Source organism: Peromyscus maniculatus, chromosome 13, assembly GCF_049852395.1.
Source record: "Peromyscus maniculatus bairdii isolate BWxNUB_F1_BW_parent chromosome 13, HU_Pman_BW_mat_3.1, whole genome shotgun sequence".
NCBI lineage: Eukaryota > Metazoa > Chordata > Mammalia > Rodentia > Cricetidae > Peromyscus > Peromyscus maniculatus.
The window spans coordinates 10236638-10255234 of NC_134864.1; the positions used below are offsets into that span (position 1 = coordinate 10236638).

The window sequence follows — 18597 nt, forward strand, 5'->3', positions numbered from 1 at the left end:
AGAGGCATAAGGCTTAGGTAGCAAGTGACATTAACAAATAAGCTGAGCCTTGTAAGCACCCTCCCTTACCCAGGGACCAGGGGGAGAAGTGGCCACGCCCACCTGCATATAGCTTAGGTGGTATGGGAAACACTGAGCTCTAGCTCCATTCTGGCAGAGCCCTGGAGTCCACCAAGGGGCACTTTGTTCTTTTGGTATCATGTATGTTAGTACTACCGACACCCTAGATTTCATTCATAAATCTTCCTTAAATTGTGGCAGGGAAGTAGAGATAGAAGAAAGTGAGTAGAAAACAAAGACCCTGAAATTATGCTCTGTCCAGGGGACCTGGGCATCAAGGCCTCAGCACTGCACTGGAACTATGCCTCTCGGCTTCTGAGGGCATCTGCCTCAAACACAGGATGGCCTGACTCAGCCATCAAGTATGTCCGGAGTATGCCCCTTAGCATCTGGAGCACCTGGATTACAGAGGCTAGAGCCACACGTGTTCCCCAAAGATACCTAGAAGCCCTGATGTCTGAGTCTCGCACTGCCAGCAGGCCATCGGTTACAAGTCGTTTTCCAGGAATCAGAAGGAGCTGTGGCAGGACATTTGATCATGCTTTGACCGAGTGTGCATTCGAGGATGAAAGAGAAATGTCTACAAAAGGTGTCTTAGACAGAGGGGAGAGATGAGACAAGAAGAGAGAGGGTCTCACCTGCTGGTGAGAAGGTCCTACAGTGAGTTCACTGAATTCTTGACTTCAGCAGCAAGGTCTGTCCACACAGCAGGGAACAAAGTTACTCTCTAGGCTCCCTTAATGCTAAAACCACTGAGTGAATCTCACACAGGGAGGGACCTTTCCAAACCCAAACAGAATGCCAATGGAAGGCAGTAACTGTTCCCAAAGAGTAAACACCCAATGGATGTGTCTGGGATGTCAGGGGAGAGACAGCACACGGTTCCATAAATAAGCTACAACTGAGCGCAGTAGCCTGACCCACGAGCACAGCATGTGGTGCTGAGCTAGGCAGCCTCTGCACTGGGGCTCTGAGCAGCAACCGTTCCTGCCGTCTCTGTAGCTGCCCATCCTGAGGCTTTGAGGGCAGGCAGGCCTGGCAGGGTGTCAGCAGTGGTAGAGCTGGGCCTGGTGTTTATGTCTGATCCAGACGACTGAGGGCTCATGACGATTTACTGACGCAAGAGCTCCCAAGCACCGCATGCCAGAAATTAATCAGGGGAGGAAGAATTCTTTTTAAGAAACCACTTGGCCAGGGCTGCCCGGCCTGAGGCTGAAAGTGTAAGCGGAGCCACTCCTCCTCTGGGAGCAGCACACCCAAGGCTTCCAAGCAGCTCGGGGCTGGTAAATCAGGCACAGGCACAGGCTGGGGAGGTCCTGCCACAATGCCTGGCCCTGCTGCGGGTGGCCACAGTATCCAGTGGCCTGCCCCAGGGCCAATCTTCTCCCAGGGGCCCCCCTCGGATGGCGTCTGCAGAGCCCCACCAGTGTGCACACTCCATGGTTGGGGGTGTCTATGGAAATGACTGGAAGCCTCTGATCTTGTAATCTATTGCTATAATCCCTTTCTCAAGAACTGGGTTTTAAAGTTTACAAAACAGGAGACAACCTTAAAAGGAAAAAGTTGGAATGTGAGGGATGTAGTCTCTGCAGGAGCAGCAGCCTCCTCCCAGGGTAGGATGTATGGGCAAGCCATGCTTTTCCTGCAACCCTCTTTGCACACACCCAGATGCTGTGTGTCATCAAATGCATGGTCAACTACATACAACCACGTCACATCAAACACATGGCTAACCATGCACAGCCATGTCACATCAAATGTATGCTTAACTACATACAGCCACATCACATCAAATGCATGGCTAACTATGCATAGCTGTGTCATATCAAAGGCATAGTTCACTACACACAGCCACGTCACATCAAACACATGGCTAACTATGTACAACATGTCACATCAAATGCATGGTTAATGACAGCACGTTACACCAAATGCATGACTATGTACCATCACATCACCTCAACTGCATGGTTAATGACACACAACATGTTACACCAAATGCATGACTAACTACATCTAGCATTCCTGTATCTAAAACAAAACAAGCCATTTTGTACTCTATTCCAAGGGTGGTAGCCCCAAAACCATCCATCTGCCAGCCAATCAGTGTATGAGAATAGGGGAAATTCTAAGATAAAGAACTAAGGTCTTTATCACACAGCCCCTGGCTCCATAAGACAAAGGATCTGAGTCCCTCTCCCACTGTCCAGCAACTACTCTGTCCCTGGCCCTCTACACTCTCTGATGCCCACATATCTCCTCCTTCCCAAACTATTTCTCAAGCTAATGCTAACTCCTGAATGGACTCTTCACTCATGCTAAGGGGTTGGATGCACAGATGGGAAGGAAGGAAGGAAGGCAGGCGGGGAGGCTTCACACCACTTACAAGATGCAACCCAAATCACCCCATAAAAGATATGAATAAAAGAGTCACTGGAGTGACTCAAGGCTACTGATAGAATTCAGCTCACTTCATTTCACTGCAACATAAAAACCAGCTAAGCTGTAAACACAATGGAACAGAGAGAACAGAGCTGTCTGGACAGTGCAGGACAGGGGCCCCTGCAGAGTGGCCAACAACATACCTCTGTCATTAGACAGAAAACAGGCTAACTGACCCTGGCAGGTAAGACCTGACTTCCACTCTGGACTTACAGCACTGAGTTATACCCTGCCATCCTCCAGTCAAGGACAAGGGTGGTAAGGAGAAAATGTAAACTGTTACAGATGTGTCTGCAGGCTTTTCAAAGGAGGGACTGACAAGAGCTGTGGGGTGCCAATGTGAGAGGGTAGCAAGAAGAGCAGGAAAGAGGAAGAGCACTTTGAACCATCAGCCTCTTGGGCAGCTGCTAGCTTCCAAGCCACACATAAAGGATGAGGATCCAACCAGCATGGCCTGGCTCTCCCAGAACCAGGACTTTACACCCTAGGAAGCAACTCAGGAGAAAAAGAGACATCCCATATTTAAGCAAAGATGGTTATTCTAACACCAATTTACATGGGCTTAAAACAGCCTCAACACAAACAAGAACAAAACCTGACAGGACTAAAAGGAGATTGCCTCCCATCTACAATCACAACAGAGCTGTCTGACTCTACCAAAAATCTTTGCCAATAATAGAAATAAGAAAGAGCACAACTCCACCACACTGTAAGGGGCCAGTGTTAGCTTAATATCAAAATTGAAAAGAAGAAATAAAGTTGGGTGTTTGTGGTGACACATGCCTTTTAGTCCTAGCACTTGGGAGGCAGAGGCTGGTGGATCTGAGTCAAGGCCAGCTTGGTCTACAGAATGAGTTCTAGGACAGCCAGAGCTACACAGAGAAACCCTGTCAAAAATGAATGAATGAATGAATGAATGAATGACAGAGATAGACAGACAGAGACACAGAGAGACGGAGATGGAGAGAAGAGAAGAAGAAAAAGAGGATGAGGAGGAGAGAAAAGAAAAGAAATTGGGGGACTATGTGTATATTATAACTATAGTTATAGAATTGTAAAGCTAGATTAACATTTTAAAAAGCACATACCTTTAATCCCAGCAGGGAGGCAGAGGCAGGTGGATCTCTGTGAGTTTGAGGCCAGCCTGGTCTACAAAGCTAGTTACAGGACAACCAGGGCTAGAGAGAAACCCTGTCTCAAAAAAAAACAAAAACAAAAACAAAAGAAAGAAAGAAAGTCAATTGAGAAAATTTGTCATATTAGTCAAATAAAAGGAAAGAAATCTATTATTAATTGATGCATAAAAGTCTAATATATTAAGCCAAACCAAATGAAAGTTTTAACTTTACAGACTGAGAGAGTGAGTATCTGTGGTTCATGTGGTTCACACCCAAGGTCTTGACACACTCTGATGTTTCTAATTCTCAGCACACTAATGACAGGTGAGAACACCCTTATCTTGGTAGAGCACTTACACAAAAGCTGCAGCAATGCCACCCTGGTGATGACATTCTGGGAGTTTTCCTTCTCTGCCTGGAAGTCAGACAGCAGAGGAAGAAGACAGGCTAAGACTCAGCCCACAGGACAGTCATCATCCAGACAGTGTGGACTTTGCTGAGATAATCTCTAGAGAAACTAGTGTAGAAAGCAAGTTATGTGATGGGCCAGGTGACAAGGTAACTATACAAACACAAACTGTATTTCTAAACATGAGCAAAAAAGGTGAACTAGGAAACAAAACAGCAAAAAACATAGAGAAATCTAACAAAAAGAAATAAAACCTCAACTATGAGATTACAAAATGGGTATTAAAGACCTAAATAGACAGAAACATATACCACACTCATGGGTTGAAAAATTGGCAATAAAAGATATTCCATATGCAAATCAACAAAATTCTAATACAGAGATTGCAGTAGGTAACTGAAAAGGACTTTAGACAGCTAAAGAAAATTTACAACCTTGGATGACTAGTTAAAAAACCATAACTGACTAAGATGGCTCTGTTGGCACAGGCAAGTAGAGCAATGGGTTAGAACAGTCTAGAACCAAACCCATTCACTTAGAGACTTGACTGGCATCGCACAGTGAAGGAGAAAGCATTAACCCTTCAGTAAGTCACTGCATTAATCAAATACTAAAATTTAAAGTGGCTAATCCCCACTTCATGCCAAACTTTAAAAATCCAAACCAAATTATGACTGGTAAAGTGGTGACATTTCTACTAAAAATTAAACGGAGCATCTTCAGGTTCTTTAGACAGGCACAAATAAATCAAGTGAAATAATGTGTTATATTAAAATTAAAAGCATCTGTTAAATAAAAACACTAAAAGAAAAAAAGGCAACCCATAGGATTGACAGAAAACAGCAGTAGGAATAACCAACAAAAAGACACATATCCACCCAATCTAAACAAAAAAGCTGCTACAAATCAGTAAGAAAAACAAAGACAAATTGCTTTCCTGAATTTCCATCCAGGAACTGTAGAGGCAACTTCCCCACCACCCACATACGGCTGGTTATCCAAGCCGAATGAAAGTGATCAGCAATCTTTAGTTAATTCAGCCATAACAGTAAAGATGAGAAGACTGTACAGAATACTGAAGGCTGCATGTGAGACAGACAACATGCTCATGCAGCACAGGTCAGAGCACGCTGTCACAGGCAATCTTACACAGATCATCGGCTACACACAAGCTATGGTGGCATCACACAGAAGAACTCCAAGTGAAAACCATGCAAACATGAGCACCAAATGAAAGAGCACCTTGGGTTAGTCCGTTCAGTGAAACATTATACACCCGTGGAAATGGACCAGCTCCCATATCTACCTTGCAAACACACTACTGAAAGGACCCAGACAGAAAAGAGTAAATGCCGTATGACTCCATTTTAATAAACTTAAAAACTCATCTGAGATAGGAAAAGTAAAGGGTGGTGCCCAAGCAGGGGGTGGGCCCAATGGAGCAGGGACACTGTGGTCACTTCTCTGTCTGCAGAGCAGGCCCAGGTGTTCGCCTTTCCTGAGCTCCCACTGAAGCCTCACGCCTGTCTGGAAGCTAGAATCGGTCAAGAGAAAGCTCCCACACGGGAACACTTAGGTCTCGTGTTTACCAAAAACTCAGCTCCCACCAAGGAAGACCTGTTAGACAGGCAACCCGACATCCACATGCAACCATAAAGGGACAAAGCAAGCACTAAATGCTGAGATGCCTGCGGTGGGTGAACAAGCACTCATGGAAGAATATCTGCTAATGCACTTCATCTCTGGAGCCCAGATTCTTAGTAGACCACAGCGTGGTTCAGACTGATCCCTGCCCAGGACTCACTGATATAAGCCAACATACTAGATTCACATTTATTCACAGTAGCTATTTTAAGTCTAAAAGTGGCACTTGACCAAATGTTCTATGTTTACTACATAAAATAGAACAAATTTAAGTTCTGATATTTTTCTAAGGTGTGTCCCTAAGTCTACTGCAGTGACCTTGGGACTCCCACCTTTCCCTAAATGCTTCTTGGTTTTTTTAATCCCCTCAGCAGATGGGAGAGGCTGGCAGGTATGTCTGGATACACCTCTTCCAGGATCTGATACTTCCGTGTGGTTCCACTGGTTAGGGCTGCTGGGATGATCATGGCTTGAAGGGCTATCTCATCACACAAACAAGTCAGGCCTAGAACATTGGCTTTCCAGAACAGCTGGATGTCAGGACAGCAGCAGCCAGGGTGTGTGGCAGGAACAGCAATCTCTGGGGATGTGTCTATCACCATCAGGCTACACCTGAGATTCTGCCGTTTCCCCTTCAGTCTGGGAAGGCTACACGGGAAGCTCACACCAGCACTAAGCCCTCACAGACACGGGGACTCCTATGCCACTGGCTCACCCAGGGAAGCTCCAATCACAGAAAAGACAATTTTTAGCAATACTAACAGGAAGGGATCAGGACTCCAGAGAGTCAATAAAATATGGTCCAAACCTGGCAAGCAAGGAAATCAAATGTTTCCTCTTCATTCCATATTGTGGTGATTAGTAGCCACGTCAGACGGCCGCTGCTGCGTTTGACATTTTGTGGCTCTTCCTTTCTTCTGAGCCACCAACTTCCTTCCAAAACTGAGGACAAATTAACAGCACATCCACATATCTGACCAGAGCCAATAGCTCCCAAACAAACGGCAACAGCGGAGGCCGGATGCACCCAGAGTGGCCCTGGCTGTGTGTGGCAAGGCTTTCCAGGAACAGAGGAGCAGACAAGACAACGGGCTTCCGCTGAGGTCTGCAGGCCAGGCCCCTGTGGAATACATGCAGTGCTGACTGGACCCAGGCCAGACTGGGACAAGCTACAAATGAGGCGAGCAGCACTAGCCTGTTTCTGCACATTGCTTCACCTTCAGCAGGGACAAAGAAAAGGAACAGGGGGGAGACTCCCAAGGAAGGCCAGGCCACATACACTGCCAGGAGGCCCTGTCTGGCAATGGTACAATGCAGGCCACCTCCTGGCCTGGCACTGAGACTGCTCATAAAAGAAGAGACAAGGGTCTGAGAAGGGCAGGGTGAAAACTGCTCTGGGCTGGCATGAGCCATGCCTCATCTAAGGCTTAGAAACACACTGCTTCGGACGCCTCCCAGTGCTCCTCTCAGGCAGCCCAAACATGCCATACTCCCATAGGCCAACGAACTTCCTCTTCATGGCCTCCATGGCTTCCTCTACACAGCCTGGTAGCATCCCTTTATTCACCTCTGCAACAGTGCAGTAACCTCTGTGGTTCAGACTGACCACTGCCCAGGACTCATGGATATAAAACAACACAATAAATTCACATTTATTCACAGTAGCTATTTTAAGTCTAAAAGTTAATGACAAATGTTCTATGTTGACTACATAAAACAGGACAAATTTAAGTTCTGATATTTTTCTAAGGTGCATCCCTAAGTCTACTGCAGTGACCTTGGGACTCCTGGGGACCGAGACACTGTTTAGAACCAACAGAGGCCATAGTATTCAATAAGCTCTGACCTCTGCTGATCCTGAAGTCTCTGTGAGCACCAACATTTCAAACGCAGCCATCACCAACATTTCAAAGCCCTCACTCAGGCAGGAGGAAAACTGTGCAGCACCATCAACAGGGACCTAGCATGGGCCTGAAGCTCCTGCCCAGTGCTGAGATCTATCAGGAGCTCAGGTTAGTTTCCCAGTGGCAGAATTTTTTTTTCTGCCAGACATGTATCAAACTCATTTTGAAGGTATTCACACAAGCTATGAGAAGGTACCTGAAATTTAACAGTGACTGGTGAAAATTATAAAAGGTCTAAAACTAGAAAATGTAGAACTTGACTGTACAGAAAGCAATGGTGAAGATATTATCATCATAAATAAGTTTAAGTAGTGTCTCAAGCTGAACGGACTTCCCAGTGCATGCCTGTAACCCTAGGACTCTGTGACTGAGCAGCACTCAGTGACTGAGGCAAGAGGATCTTGAATACAAGACTAGTCTGGGCTATATGGTAAGTTTCAGGCCAGCCTGCAACAAACAAACAATAACATTAACAAAAATAAACCAAAATGAATATGCTAATTCAAATACTTCGAACTGCCTGTCCACGCCTACCCAAGCAAAGCCCTCCTACTGTAAGGATGTCTGGGTGTTAACTACCCAACTCCTTACTGCCTGGTAAACACCTTTGCAGGGAGACAGCACAGATCACCCACCTGCCAGGCTCCCAGCTTCTATCAATTACACAAGCTTGAAGGAAAATCAAACTATTCCCTCTCCGCAGGACAGCCCCAGCAAGCCCTCAGACCACCAGGTTCAAGGCCTGTGGTCCCCCAGCTCAAGGCAGTAGTCACTGGTTGCATTCTCATGCCAATACATGATAACCAGTCCATGAACCTCAGTTGAACTGAGTCAGCTACTGCCTGCAATTGGACATGACCTACCTGACCTTCCCTTCCACCATGAGATATTTACAAGATGCTACACATGACTGAGTAGACAGAAGAGAGCCAATCCCAGGAAGACAGGAGGGTGGATGAAAAACTGGACTACTTCCAGAGGCTAGAAAGGAGCCACAAGGGGGACACTGCAAAAGAAAGCCCAGCCTGCCACCTAAAGCCCAGCAGGTGCATTTCCCATAGGCTATATTTCATGTAGCATCATGGGGCATTGAAGCCATGGTGGGTATGAAGCATGCCAAGCCCCAACAGCCCCAGCTCCAGCCCCAGCAATGGTGCTGGGGGGGCGGGAAGGGGTGCACGGCTACCATACTGACTGTGGTAACTGCCTGAAGGGGGACACAAATACATTCCCTCAACTGTCTACAGAGGACAGTGTCACCGACACTCATTTAGAAAAGAACCACTTTCCTAGATGAGAACGTCTTTTGCAGACACAGGATTCCCAGAGGAAGGCCCACAGATGAGGACATCTGTGCCTTGTGGTCCATGATCCTTGGCTGAGTGCCTCCGCTCTGAGGCAGCCCCCCTGCTACCTGCCCTGATGCTGCAAGAGGGAGACAAAAGTCACTGAAGTTCTGGTTCCCTTCTCAGCTTCCATATTCAGACCCTGGCTCACTGTCGATGCCCATGCAGGCTTTCCAGGGGACCTTAACCTCCTACTTTCTATCATCACACTACTAAGATGACTGCCTGGGGCTCAAGTGTCCCCCCACACAGCACCAGACACAGTCTGAAGAGAACTCTGCATCATGGCTCCAGGTTACACCAAAGCTGCCTGAGGGAAATGCTGGCATTCCTTGCATCCAGTTTCCCCAGGCACTACCTCAAACTTTCTAAACACTCTCAATGCCCAGTTTATAAGAAAGACGGATTCTGTCTCCCTAGCCCTTTCAATAGAACCAGAGCAGAGCACTGGGCCTGGACAGATGACTCAGTGGTTAAGAGTCCTTGCTTATTCTTTCAGAGGTTCTGAGTTCCAATCCTAGTACACATATGGTGGCTGTGTAACTCCAGTTCCAGGGAATCCAACACCCTCTTCTGGCCTCTGTGGGCACTGCATGAATATGATACATAGACATACACACAGACAAAACATCCATACATATGAAATGATCAATAAATCTATTTTTGTCTTAATTTTTAAAAAAAAAAACCAAAAACAAAAAAAAAAAAAAAACACCATCACTGACCAGACCAGAAAGAGGGATACAGGATAAGGTGGCCACTTCCCTTGCCCAGTCATAGGGAGCCCGCAGCTGCAAGCAGTAAGGCACAGTGTACGGACAGGTCTGCACACTGCATCAGTCTGGGAGAAAGGCCTGGGCCTGAAGAATCAGTCAGTCCTTATTATGGACTGGCTCCATGTGAAGACAAAAATAAGGAGCATCAAAAATTCTGCATAAGGCTGCTGGCTAGATGTGGGAGGGAGGGGCTTCCACTAAAAGCAGCCTAGCCTGCTCTTAAGACTGCATGCATTAGAATCTGTAACCTCAGTTTTCTCGGAACACCAATCCGGGCGATAGTGGGGTCTTTTGAGTCAACAAGCCACTGAGAAACAGGGCTCTAATTAAAGTCCACTTTCTCCCAGAGATCTCCTAGGAGAATGCAAGAAGAGCACGCCAGCTGTGAGTGCAAACTAATCAAATGGAGCCTGCAGCTCTTCCAGTGGGAGCTTTAACACCTTCTGCAAAGGCCTAAATGTTGGTGTTCCCCACCCAGTGTAGCAGCATTAAGAAGTGAGGCCACGGGGAGGAGATGAAGTGTGAGGACAACACCCAGAGTGTACTGAGGGCCCTTCAATAGGGAGGGGCTCTTGGCACAAAAGAATGCAGTAGGGTGGGACCATGCAGAGGCCAGGGAAGCCCTCACCAGACAGTCACTGGCATCCTGATCTTAGCCTTTCAGCCTCCAGAAACACACCATCAATTTCTGTAGACTTTAAGGCATATGACCAAAGGGGTTTTTATCACAGCAGCAGAAAGGAACAGAGACACAGAAACTAAACAACCGGAATACAAGGAGCAGTCTTCTAAAAACTGTTCCGAAAGTCTGGAATTTAGTGGGGGTGGGGGGTTGGGGGTGGAGAAGAGCTCAGTCAGTCAAGTCTTTGCTACTTCAATCTCCATACCCATGTAAAAAGCTGGGCACAGTGGCGTATCTGCAATCCTGGCGCTGGGAAAGTGAAGACAGGGGGCTCCCTGGGGCTCCCTGGGGCTCCCTGGGGCTCCCTGGCCAGCCAGCTTACCCTTTACCAGCAAGTCCCAGGCCTCAGTGAGAGACTGTCTCAAAAAACAAGGTGAGCAGCTCCTGAGAATGACACCTGAGGCCTGAGGTTGACCTCTGGCCTCCATATGCACACAAAAGCATGTACACACACACACACACACACACACACACACACACACACACATACATGAACACATACCTGCCCATCCCAATCTCAGTCATCAAGGGCCAGCATGCCTGGATAACAACCAACCCCACTATCTAAAGGGAATACAGTCGAGAGCTGATTCAGGTCTTGTGAGAATGTCACTGAATGCAGAGAACCAATTCATCCTGTAATGACCACTAAATAAGAACACCAAGATACTTAACCAGCTTCTTAGCTCTTCACAATTAGCCATAGATCTGACTTTTAAAACACACAAATGTTACCTATAGATAAGCTTCATGACTTCTTTTCTAAGTACACAGTAACAGCAAGAGTTAGGAATAGATGAAATGCTGAGCAGTGCTTCGGGGGAGATCCTGAGCTGCTCAGAGTACTTGATGACAGAAAAGGGTGAGCCTGCCACCTCACTTCATTTGTTTTCATCATTACAGTGTCCCTCAGCTGTCCATTTTTATGTTCTCAGGAAGGAAGCAGAGAGGTGCTGAGGAGAAGCACTAAGTTTCACCCAAATTTCCAAATTAACATGGTTCACTCGGTTCTTTCAACTCAGCTTTCCACGACCAGCAAAGGGAGTTCAGAGAAGGTTTGAAACATACCTCACATGCAGTGCACACGGTGCAAAAACCAGAGGGCCCAGGAAGGCTGAACTAGGATAGCCAAGACCCATGGTAACACTGTGTGTAGCAGGAGAGGGCAACAAAGGGCAGGGTCAGAGCCTCTGCAGCTAGACATGATGAGATCATGGCCACAAAGACTACAACAGCAAGGCCAACTCTCTCCCTCCATCCTGAGCCTTGTCTCTACAGGCCAGGTACCTTAGGCAGCAAGCATCATGCCCTGCTCTTCAGACTCAGCCAGTGCAGCTCTTCTGGGGGAACATCTTCAAATGTATAGAGCACTTCTGGAAGCATCTATGATCTGCCTATCCCCTCTCATGGCAAGAATCATTCCATCCCAGAAGTGCTTGCTACCCCTCCTGCCTGGCCTGGAAGTCCCACACATGTAGAGAAGATGACTAGACTTATATGGGCCCAAAGCACCCAGAATTATGCTGCCCACAGAGAAGCATGTGTTGGTCACAGATTCCAGTTCCTAGCTGGCCTCCAAAGCACTGTCCAACCTCAACCTAGGCAGTTATTTGATGGCGGGCAATACTGGTTTCCTCACCCACACAATGGAATGATGGCGTTCCAGCTCACTTCACAAGGTTATCACGCCACATAAATGTAATAACTGGAAAGCACAATTCAGAACGAACTTGCTATTCATTCTGGTCCTTTAAAAGCACAGCGGTGTTTGACTTGGAGTAAGCAAGTAATCAATGCTGATTTATGATCACTATAAGTTTTAAACACCTACAGTTAAACAGAGCCAGTTCTTCAGTTGGAGCAGCTCTCGGCCTTGCATAGACCAGCTCTGGAGGCGGCATGCATCTGCACACCTGTCCACGTACGACCTGCCCCCACTGCCGGGCGCTGCAATTATGGCCTTTCTGTTCCAGCACCAAGCTGTGCTCAATGGTTCCTAATGATTCAAGTATTGAGTTTTCTGTGTCAAATACATACCAGGAGTTCATTCTTAAATTTCAATATCATTAATCATCTAACATTCAGCATCTCAGAACTCAGAAATTTGCATTTCTACAATGGGGGCTTTGAAAGAAGGACACAAATGCAAATGTTCCCCAAACTGTGTAAGAATTTTCAGAAAATTGCCAAAACAAACCATCAGCACACCATTGACAGCGAATATTCTGAGCTCTTCCTAGTGACAGAGTATTCGTGATTTTTAAAAGACAAAACACAATTTGAGTTGAAAAAATGTTGAAAAAAAATAGGTTGAAAAATAAGTCCTTATGTCTCCATGATTTCCAGAACAAATCTTGACTGATTAAGATCCCAGATAATCACAGCATGGAGAAGCCAGGGTGGCGACAACTTGAGAGCTGCACACTGCCGGGTGGCGGCTGGGAAGATGCCAGCGAGATGCATGTGCTAGGAGCCGGGCAGGAGGCAGCAAGATGTACACGAAGCATTCTGGAAGCCTTTCCTTCAGAAAGCACGCTGAAGCACTCTCAGGATTAACACACCCCCACCCAACTCAGGTCCACTGCCTGAGGCATCTCACATCCTTCTCCAGAGACCCGGATGCATGCACAGAAGAAATGGTCACTTCTCCATGACCCTAGCCAGCTCAGTCCTGTTCCCCACTGTCCAAACCCTCAGAGTGGCCACCTCCTGGTGCCCCTCCTGTTCCCTCCCAGATCTGTATGAAGCTGCTCCTCTCTGGCTGACTATGCTACCTGAGGCTATCCCCTCGCTTACACTCCTAGACCTCCTGCTGGCTGGCTCCCCTAACTGCCTATATACCTGTCCTGCAGACCTACTGACATCAGCCATGGTCTATGGTTGTGGGAAGAAGAAGGCTGAGGAGGAGACACCAGCCCACCGTCCAGGGAGCAGCATGTAACAGGCACACAGATAAAGCCTCAGAATACATGGCAACATCTAAATTAACAGAAATGGGCTGAGTTTAAGTGTAAGAGCTAGTTAGTGGTAGGCCTGAGCTAATGGCCAAGCAGTTTTAATTAATATTAGCCTGTATGTGTTTATTTGGGTCTGAGCGGCTGCAGAAATGCAAAGATGTAGGAGCCAGGTAGACACAGGAAAACTTCAACTACACATGGTGGTCTCTTACACCAGGCCTCACTCAGAGTCTGCAACTTACCTGCTACTAGCTGCCCAGAATCACATCTGTATGCACCACAGTCCACAAAATTTATTCTCTACCCTACTGTGCAGTATCCCTGAAACATATACACTGCAGAGCACCATGTAAAAGCTACAAAAAAAAAAAAAAATGTTCCTTTATGATACAAACATATTACCATTTAATTTCTTAATTACTATATAATAACCTAGGCGGACAAACTGGTTGAAATAAATAAGACTCAAGATCATACAAATGAAGGCTAGGACCAAGCATGCACCTTTAATCCCAGCACTCAGAGGCAATAAACAAGAGAATCCCTGTGAGTTCAAGGACAGCCTGGTCTACATAGTGAATTCCAGGCCAACCAGGGCTATACAGTGAGACCCTGTCTTTAGAACAACAAACAAACAAACAAACAAAAAACAAAGGTGAGGACTAGAGCACAGAGATGGAAGGAACCTCAGGATCTCAGCTCAGTCCAGGCCAAGGGCAGAGAGCCTCTTTTTGGAGACTGTCATTATGTTGTGTTGACACAGTCTTCAGCTCCTCCCATGTATTGTTTCAGACCAACAGAACATTATTAAACTACAAAATGGACCAAATTAAAGCAGTGATCTTGGATTACACATGCTTCCCTCAAAATGGTTTAACTTTATGTGTAACCCGACACTGGCCAGGCCTTTCACTAAGACCTAAGGAGAGATAGGAAAACAGAAAGAAGGCTTCCTATCTGAGGCCATCAGCTAGGTCACCATGGATGGCTCCTAGCGGATACCTACTTTCTCTAAGCAGAGACCTTCAAACAAGGAAGTTCAAATACACTATAGACACAGGGTAGTATCAAAACTGAATGAGTGGATGATCAGATGACAATGCCTGGGTTTCCTGGTAACCAGCCAGTTACCAATATCTAGGTGCACTTTAACATGCAGAAAGAGACGAGCAATTATGGAAGGGAAATGGACAGGAAATAAAGAATGGCTGCTTGTTCTTCCAGGGGACCTCAGGCACATCAGTCCTCACACCGCTATTTACAGGAGACCTGCCTCACAGTCAGAGGTCTAAGAGCTGAGTTCACCACAGCCTGCCTGGGCATATCCCAACAGTGAGGGCTTCAGTGCAGGATGAGACCAGCAGCACCATTCAGAACCTCCTTCCACGAAGTCTTCACAAACTGAACCAACCCAAGCCCTTTCCTCAGGCTGCTCACAGCACTGGAAACAGTTATTTAGAGCAATAAATCCCAACAGCTAGGCGGCTTTTACGTCAGAGAACCAGGGCCTGGCTCTAGCAAAGTCCAGAAAGAACAGCAATAAAATCATAACGCAGGCCTCACCCAGCACCACAGGGAGTTTAAAGGAAAACAGGAGAGAGGAGTTATACACAGCAAATAAAAAAGGCCACTTCATCACCAGGCCAAAGCCAAGCTGCCCTGCCAATGTGAGAGAGGACCCAAAGGCCACAGGACTCCACCAGGGCCTAATGTGCCACCAGCATGCGCCAGGCCACACAGGAGCAGCCAGGAGTGAGCCAGGCAGGCCAGGGCATGGGACCAGAGAGAAGACACTGGGGTCACAGAAAAAGGGAGATAGACAACTATGAGACAGTGACAAGGACCAGCATGACTATCCTGGTTCCCTAGCTTTGTCCCAGCACAGTCAGAAGTTTCCTGTTCCAGACAGCAAACTAAAGGCTGGGGAGCTCTGTGTAAGAGGCTGTAATTAACCTATGCAGGGCTTCAGCCTCAATTCCCAATATTAAAACTCCCCAATATTAAAAAATCAATGGATTAGGTAATTGACTATTGATTCTCTTTCTTCCCGAAATCCACTAAATTCAAAATACAAATAAACTGTGAAAGGATTCAAAGGCAATGCCTCACAATGACAAAGGCCCAGAAGACTCACACCTGAAACTACAGGGCCAAGAGGCCAGTATGTGTCACCAGTAAGGACCTCTGGCCCAGGCACAGAGCCAGCTCCCTTCTTGGCCATTCAGGGCTGTGATGAGCCATGTGAAGGGCACCTGTTAGATGGCTGCAGAAAATAATCTGCAGAAGACCAGAGGGCTAGAGAGGCAGGAGTCTCAGCAAGCTCCAAGCCCTGAACAAACAGCCCAGCCCCAGACATGCAAGCATTCTGAGGAAAAGAATGGTCTCAGCACGAGGCAGCTCTATCTGACCCACTGCAAGACACAGAGGCACACACAACTTGACGCAAGGGGAAGAGCCACCTAGAAACCCAAGGCTAGAGGAACAAGCAGAGGGGTAGCTCAGTGGTTGAGCACTTGCCTGACTTGCAAGAGGCCCCAAATTTGATCCCCAACGGAGGGAGGGGGGAAGGGAGGGAGGGAGGGAGGGAGGGAGGGAGGGAGGGGGGAGGGAGGGGAGGGAGGAACATTGATGGGTAAAATTCCCCACACAAAGGGCAAAGACTCTCTGAAGGAGAAAGCCAGAGTCCAGCTGACCCCATTTCTGAGGTTAAGGCTTGAAGAAGGTGGCTGGGAAAAGTCGGAGGTAAATAGATGGGGCAAGATCCATTAGCCAAAAACAGGAGAGTATTTTACAGAACAAAATAAACACTGTACTCTGGTAAGAGAGCTCATTAATCAAAAGAATAGTCATTAATTTTTAATTAAGCGCTGGGGGAAAACACTGAAATATATAGAGAAAAATGATTAATAATGTTAAAAGACTATTCCAAAAATGTAACTGCAATAGAACATTTTACTTTTCTCAGAAATCAAGAAACAAAGAGTAGAGGCCATCCTGGCTTAAAACTCAATTGAGTTAATAGATATAGGTAACATTTAGGGAGAATGTACAAATATTCTTGTACACAACTAGGTCATGCATATGTATGAGAAAATTTTAAACACAGTACTATGATATACTTGCAAACTTCTTTAGATCAACAACAGGGTAACAAGAGCACACTTTTCCTCAAATGCCTGGGTAGTGTGTCCAAGATCTGATTGTATATCAGGTCACATAGTATGTACCCCATTTAAACAGCAAAGAAAATGTAGTTATTTTCTTCAGCATGCTAGCAGAAATCAAACAGACTGAATCTGCCCAGTGCCAGAGGGGTTACGGTAGGAAACTACACCTCCTTACACACCGCGATTAGGAAGTTCAGCTAGACAACATTCTAGAGCAATTTCAGTCATCCTTAAGACATTTTAAACCTGTATGTCTGCCGACCCAGCTTCAGCTTTTCAGAAGTTATCCAGTGGAGATACTTACGATACTGTACATAATATATTCACAGTAATTGTGTGATGTCAACTTGGGGCTACCATGAATACTGCCATAACCACATAAAGACCCATCACAAACTGTCAGAAGAATGTTAGGTTTATGTGCACACTGACATCAAGGATTTCACAATACACTAACATGTAAAAACATCTAACATACTACCTCGCATACAACTGTGGACACATTTCACTACATGCTCATACACAGGGAAGATATAAACCTCCATCTCACTGCAGAGCAGGAGGCATACCTAAATACCAATATCTGCTGTACACATTTCAGTATACACAGCTTAACTTTTTCCTACAATCACCATAAACAATTTCTTCAGAACAATCAATACATGAACAACTGAATCAATAAAACCCTCCTACTTAAATAAAGCCTGGAACCCTGCCCTCTGAAGTTCTCAGACAAAGCGATGATGCCCCAAAGAAGTATGTGTAACCATTCTGCTCTCGGCAGTCCTGGAGGAAAGGGTCTAGACCCTAAGCCTCTGCCTCTACCCAAGAGCAGGCTCAGAGGCAGGCTGACAGGGCCTCAGGCAGCCTCCTGTGTGTACCCAAGACAGACACTGACATCTAAAGCTCCAGAGACTACACGGTGAACTAGAAGTAGCCAAGGGCAGGTGAAAGTTCCGCAGGAGGTCAGGCAGGGCTCTCTACATTTATCATGGTTCACGATTTGCTACTTTCTAAGTCCAAGTCCCATACTTATTTGTTAAGACCCAAGCATGCAGTTTCTGATTCTGTTCTGCCCTTCCAGCTCCTTGACCTTAGACTAGTCCTTGTCCCAGCATTCCCAAATGCATCTAGGGCTAGTGAGAATCAGAAAGGCTCCTGAAATGTTTAATATGGCACCAAAGAAAGCAAACTAAGACACTGGATTGGTTGTGTGGAACCAAGGCTCACCTCACCTAGGGTCATCACAGCAGCACTGCCCCTCACTTGCCCTGACAAGAATCTCACTATGCAAGCTACCTGCTGGTATTTATCCATCACCTACTCAAACACAATTCTTTATTCTGGCATCAAGGACACTGTCTTCCATTAAAGTAGGCATGCAAAGCCAGGGCATCCTCTGACTCTCCAGGAGGTCTACATCAGCCTCTTGAGCCCAAAGACAAGAACCCCCAGTTACTGAGCCTTGATGAGGCTGCAAACCAACAGCACTGCCCCTGGAAAGCACACTCTGAAACGGAACAAGCAGGCTGCAGCGGCAGCAGCAACACATCTGTAAAGAGGAGCACTAGGAACCAAAGATGCAGGCCTTACCTGGGTGGCTTTGGGAGCTCATTGCTAGCAGTGTCAGCGCCTTAAGTTCAAAATGGCTCAAAATGTCCACGTAAACAGTAGCTCCAACCAGCTCCAAACTTCCACCAGCACATGCAAGTAAAAACTGAGGCGGCTCGGGTCCCAGCTGCGTAAACTCGAAGTCTCACTGGCAGGGTCTTGTAAACCAAGTAATCCACAAGAAGAGCAGAAGTTGTCACCTGGCCTTGCAGAGATGAACCTGCATGGTCAGAGAAGAAAGGAGCCCTCAGTTGGGATGTGAACACTGAATCTGGACACCACCACCTAACTCAGGAAATAGGTTTCACTCTTTTCTTTTTTATAAACCCAGGAAGTGGAAAAAGCAATTCACACTATACCATTTCTATCAGCATGAACTGAGGTTTGTCAAAAATCACATGTGAGCAAAACACATTGGTGAGCCATGTTCTTCATCACCGCTGACATCATAGAATAGCTACACAGTTGGCTGGGCTGGGGA

The 18597-nt window shown here is 46.5% G+C and overlaps 1 protein-coding gene across 16 annotated transcripts in view; it reads right to left on the minus strand.

The window, feature by feature from the left end:
• Positions 1-18597, minus strand: part of Hdac4 (histone deacetylase 4) — a 262371-nt gene that overhangs the window by 211641 nt on the left and 32133 nt on the right. For all 16 annotated transcript variants that reach the window (XM_042259861.2, XM_042259865.2, XM_042259864.2 and 13 more), the window contains exon 2: positions 18099-18336. In XM_042259861.2, the coding sequence (XP_042115795.1) occupies positions 18099-18120 (22 nt within the window). In that variant the 5' untranslated portion in view covers positions 18121-18336. The remainder of the gene's footprint in view (positions 1-18098; positions 18337-18597) is intronic.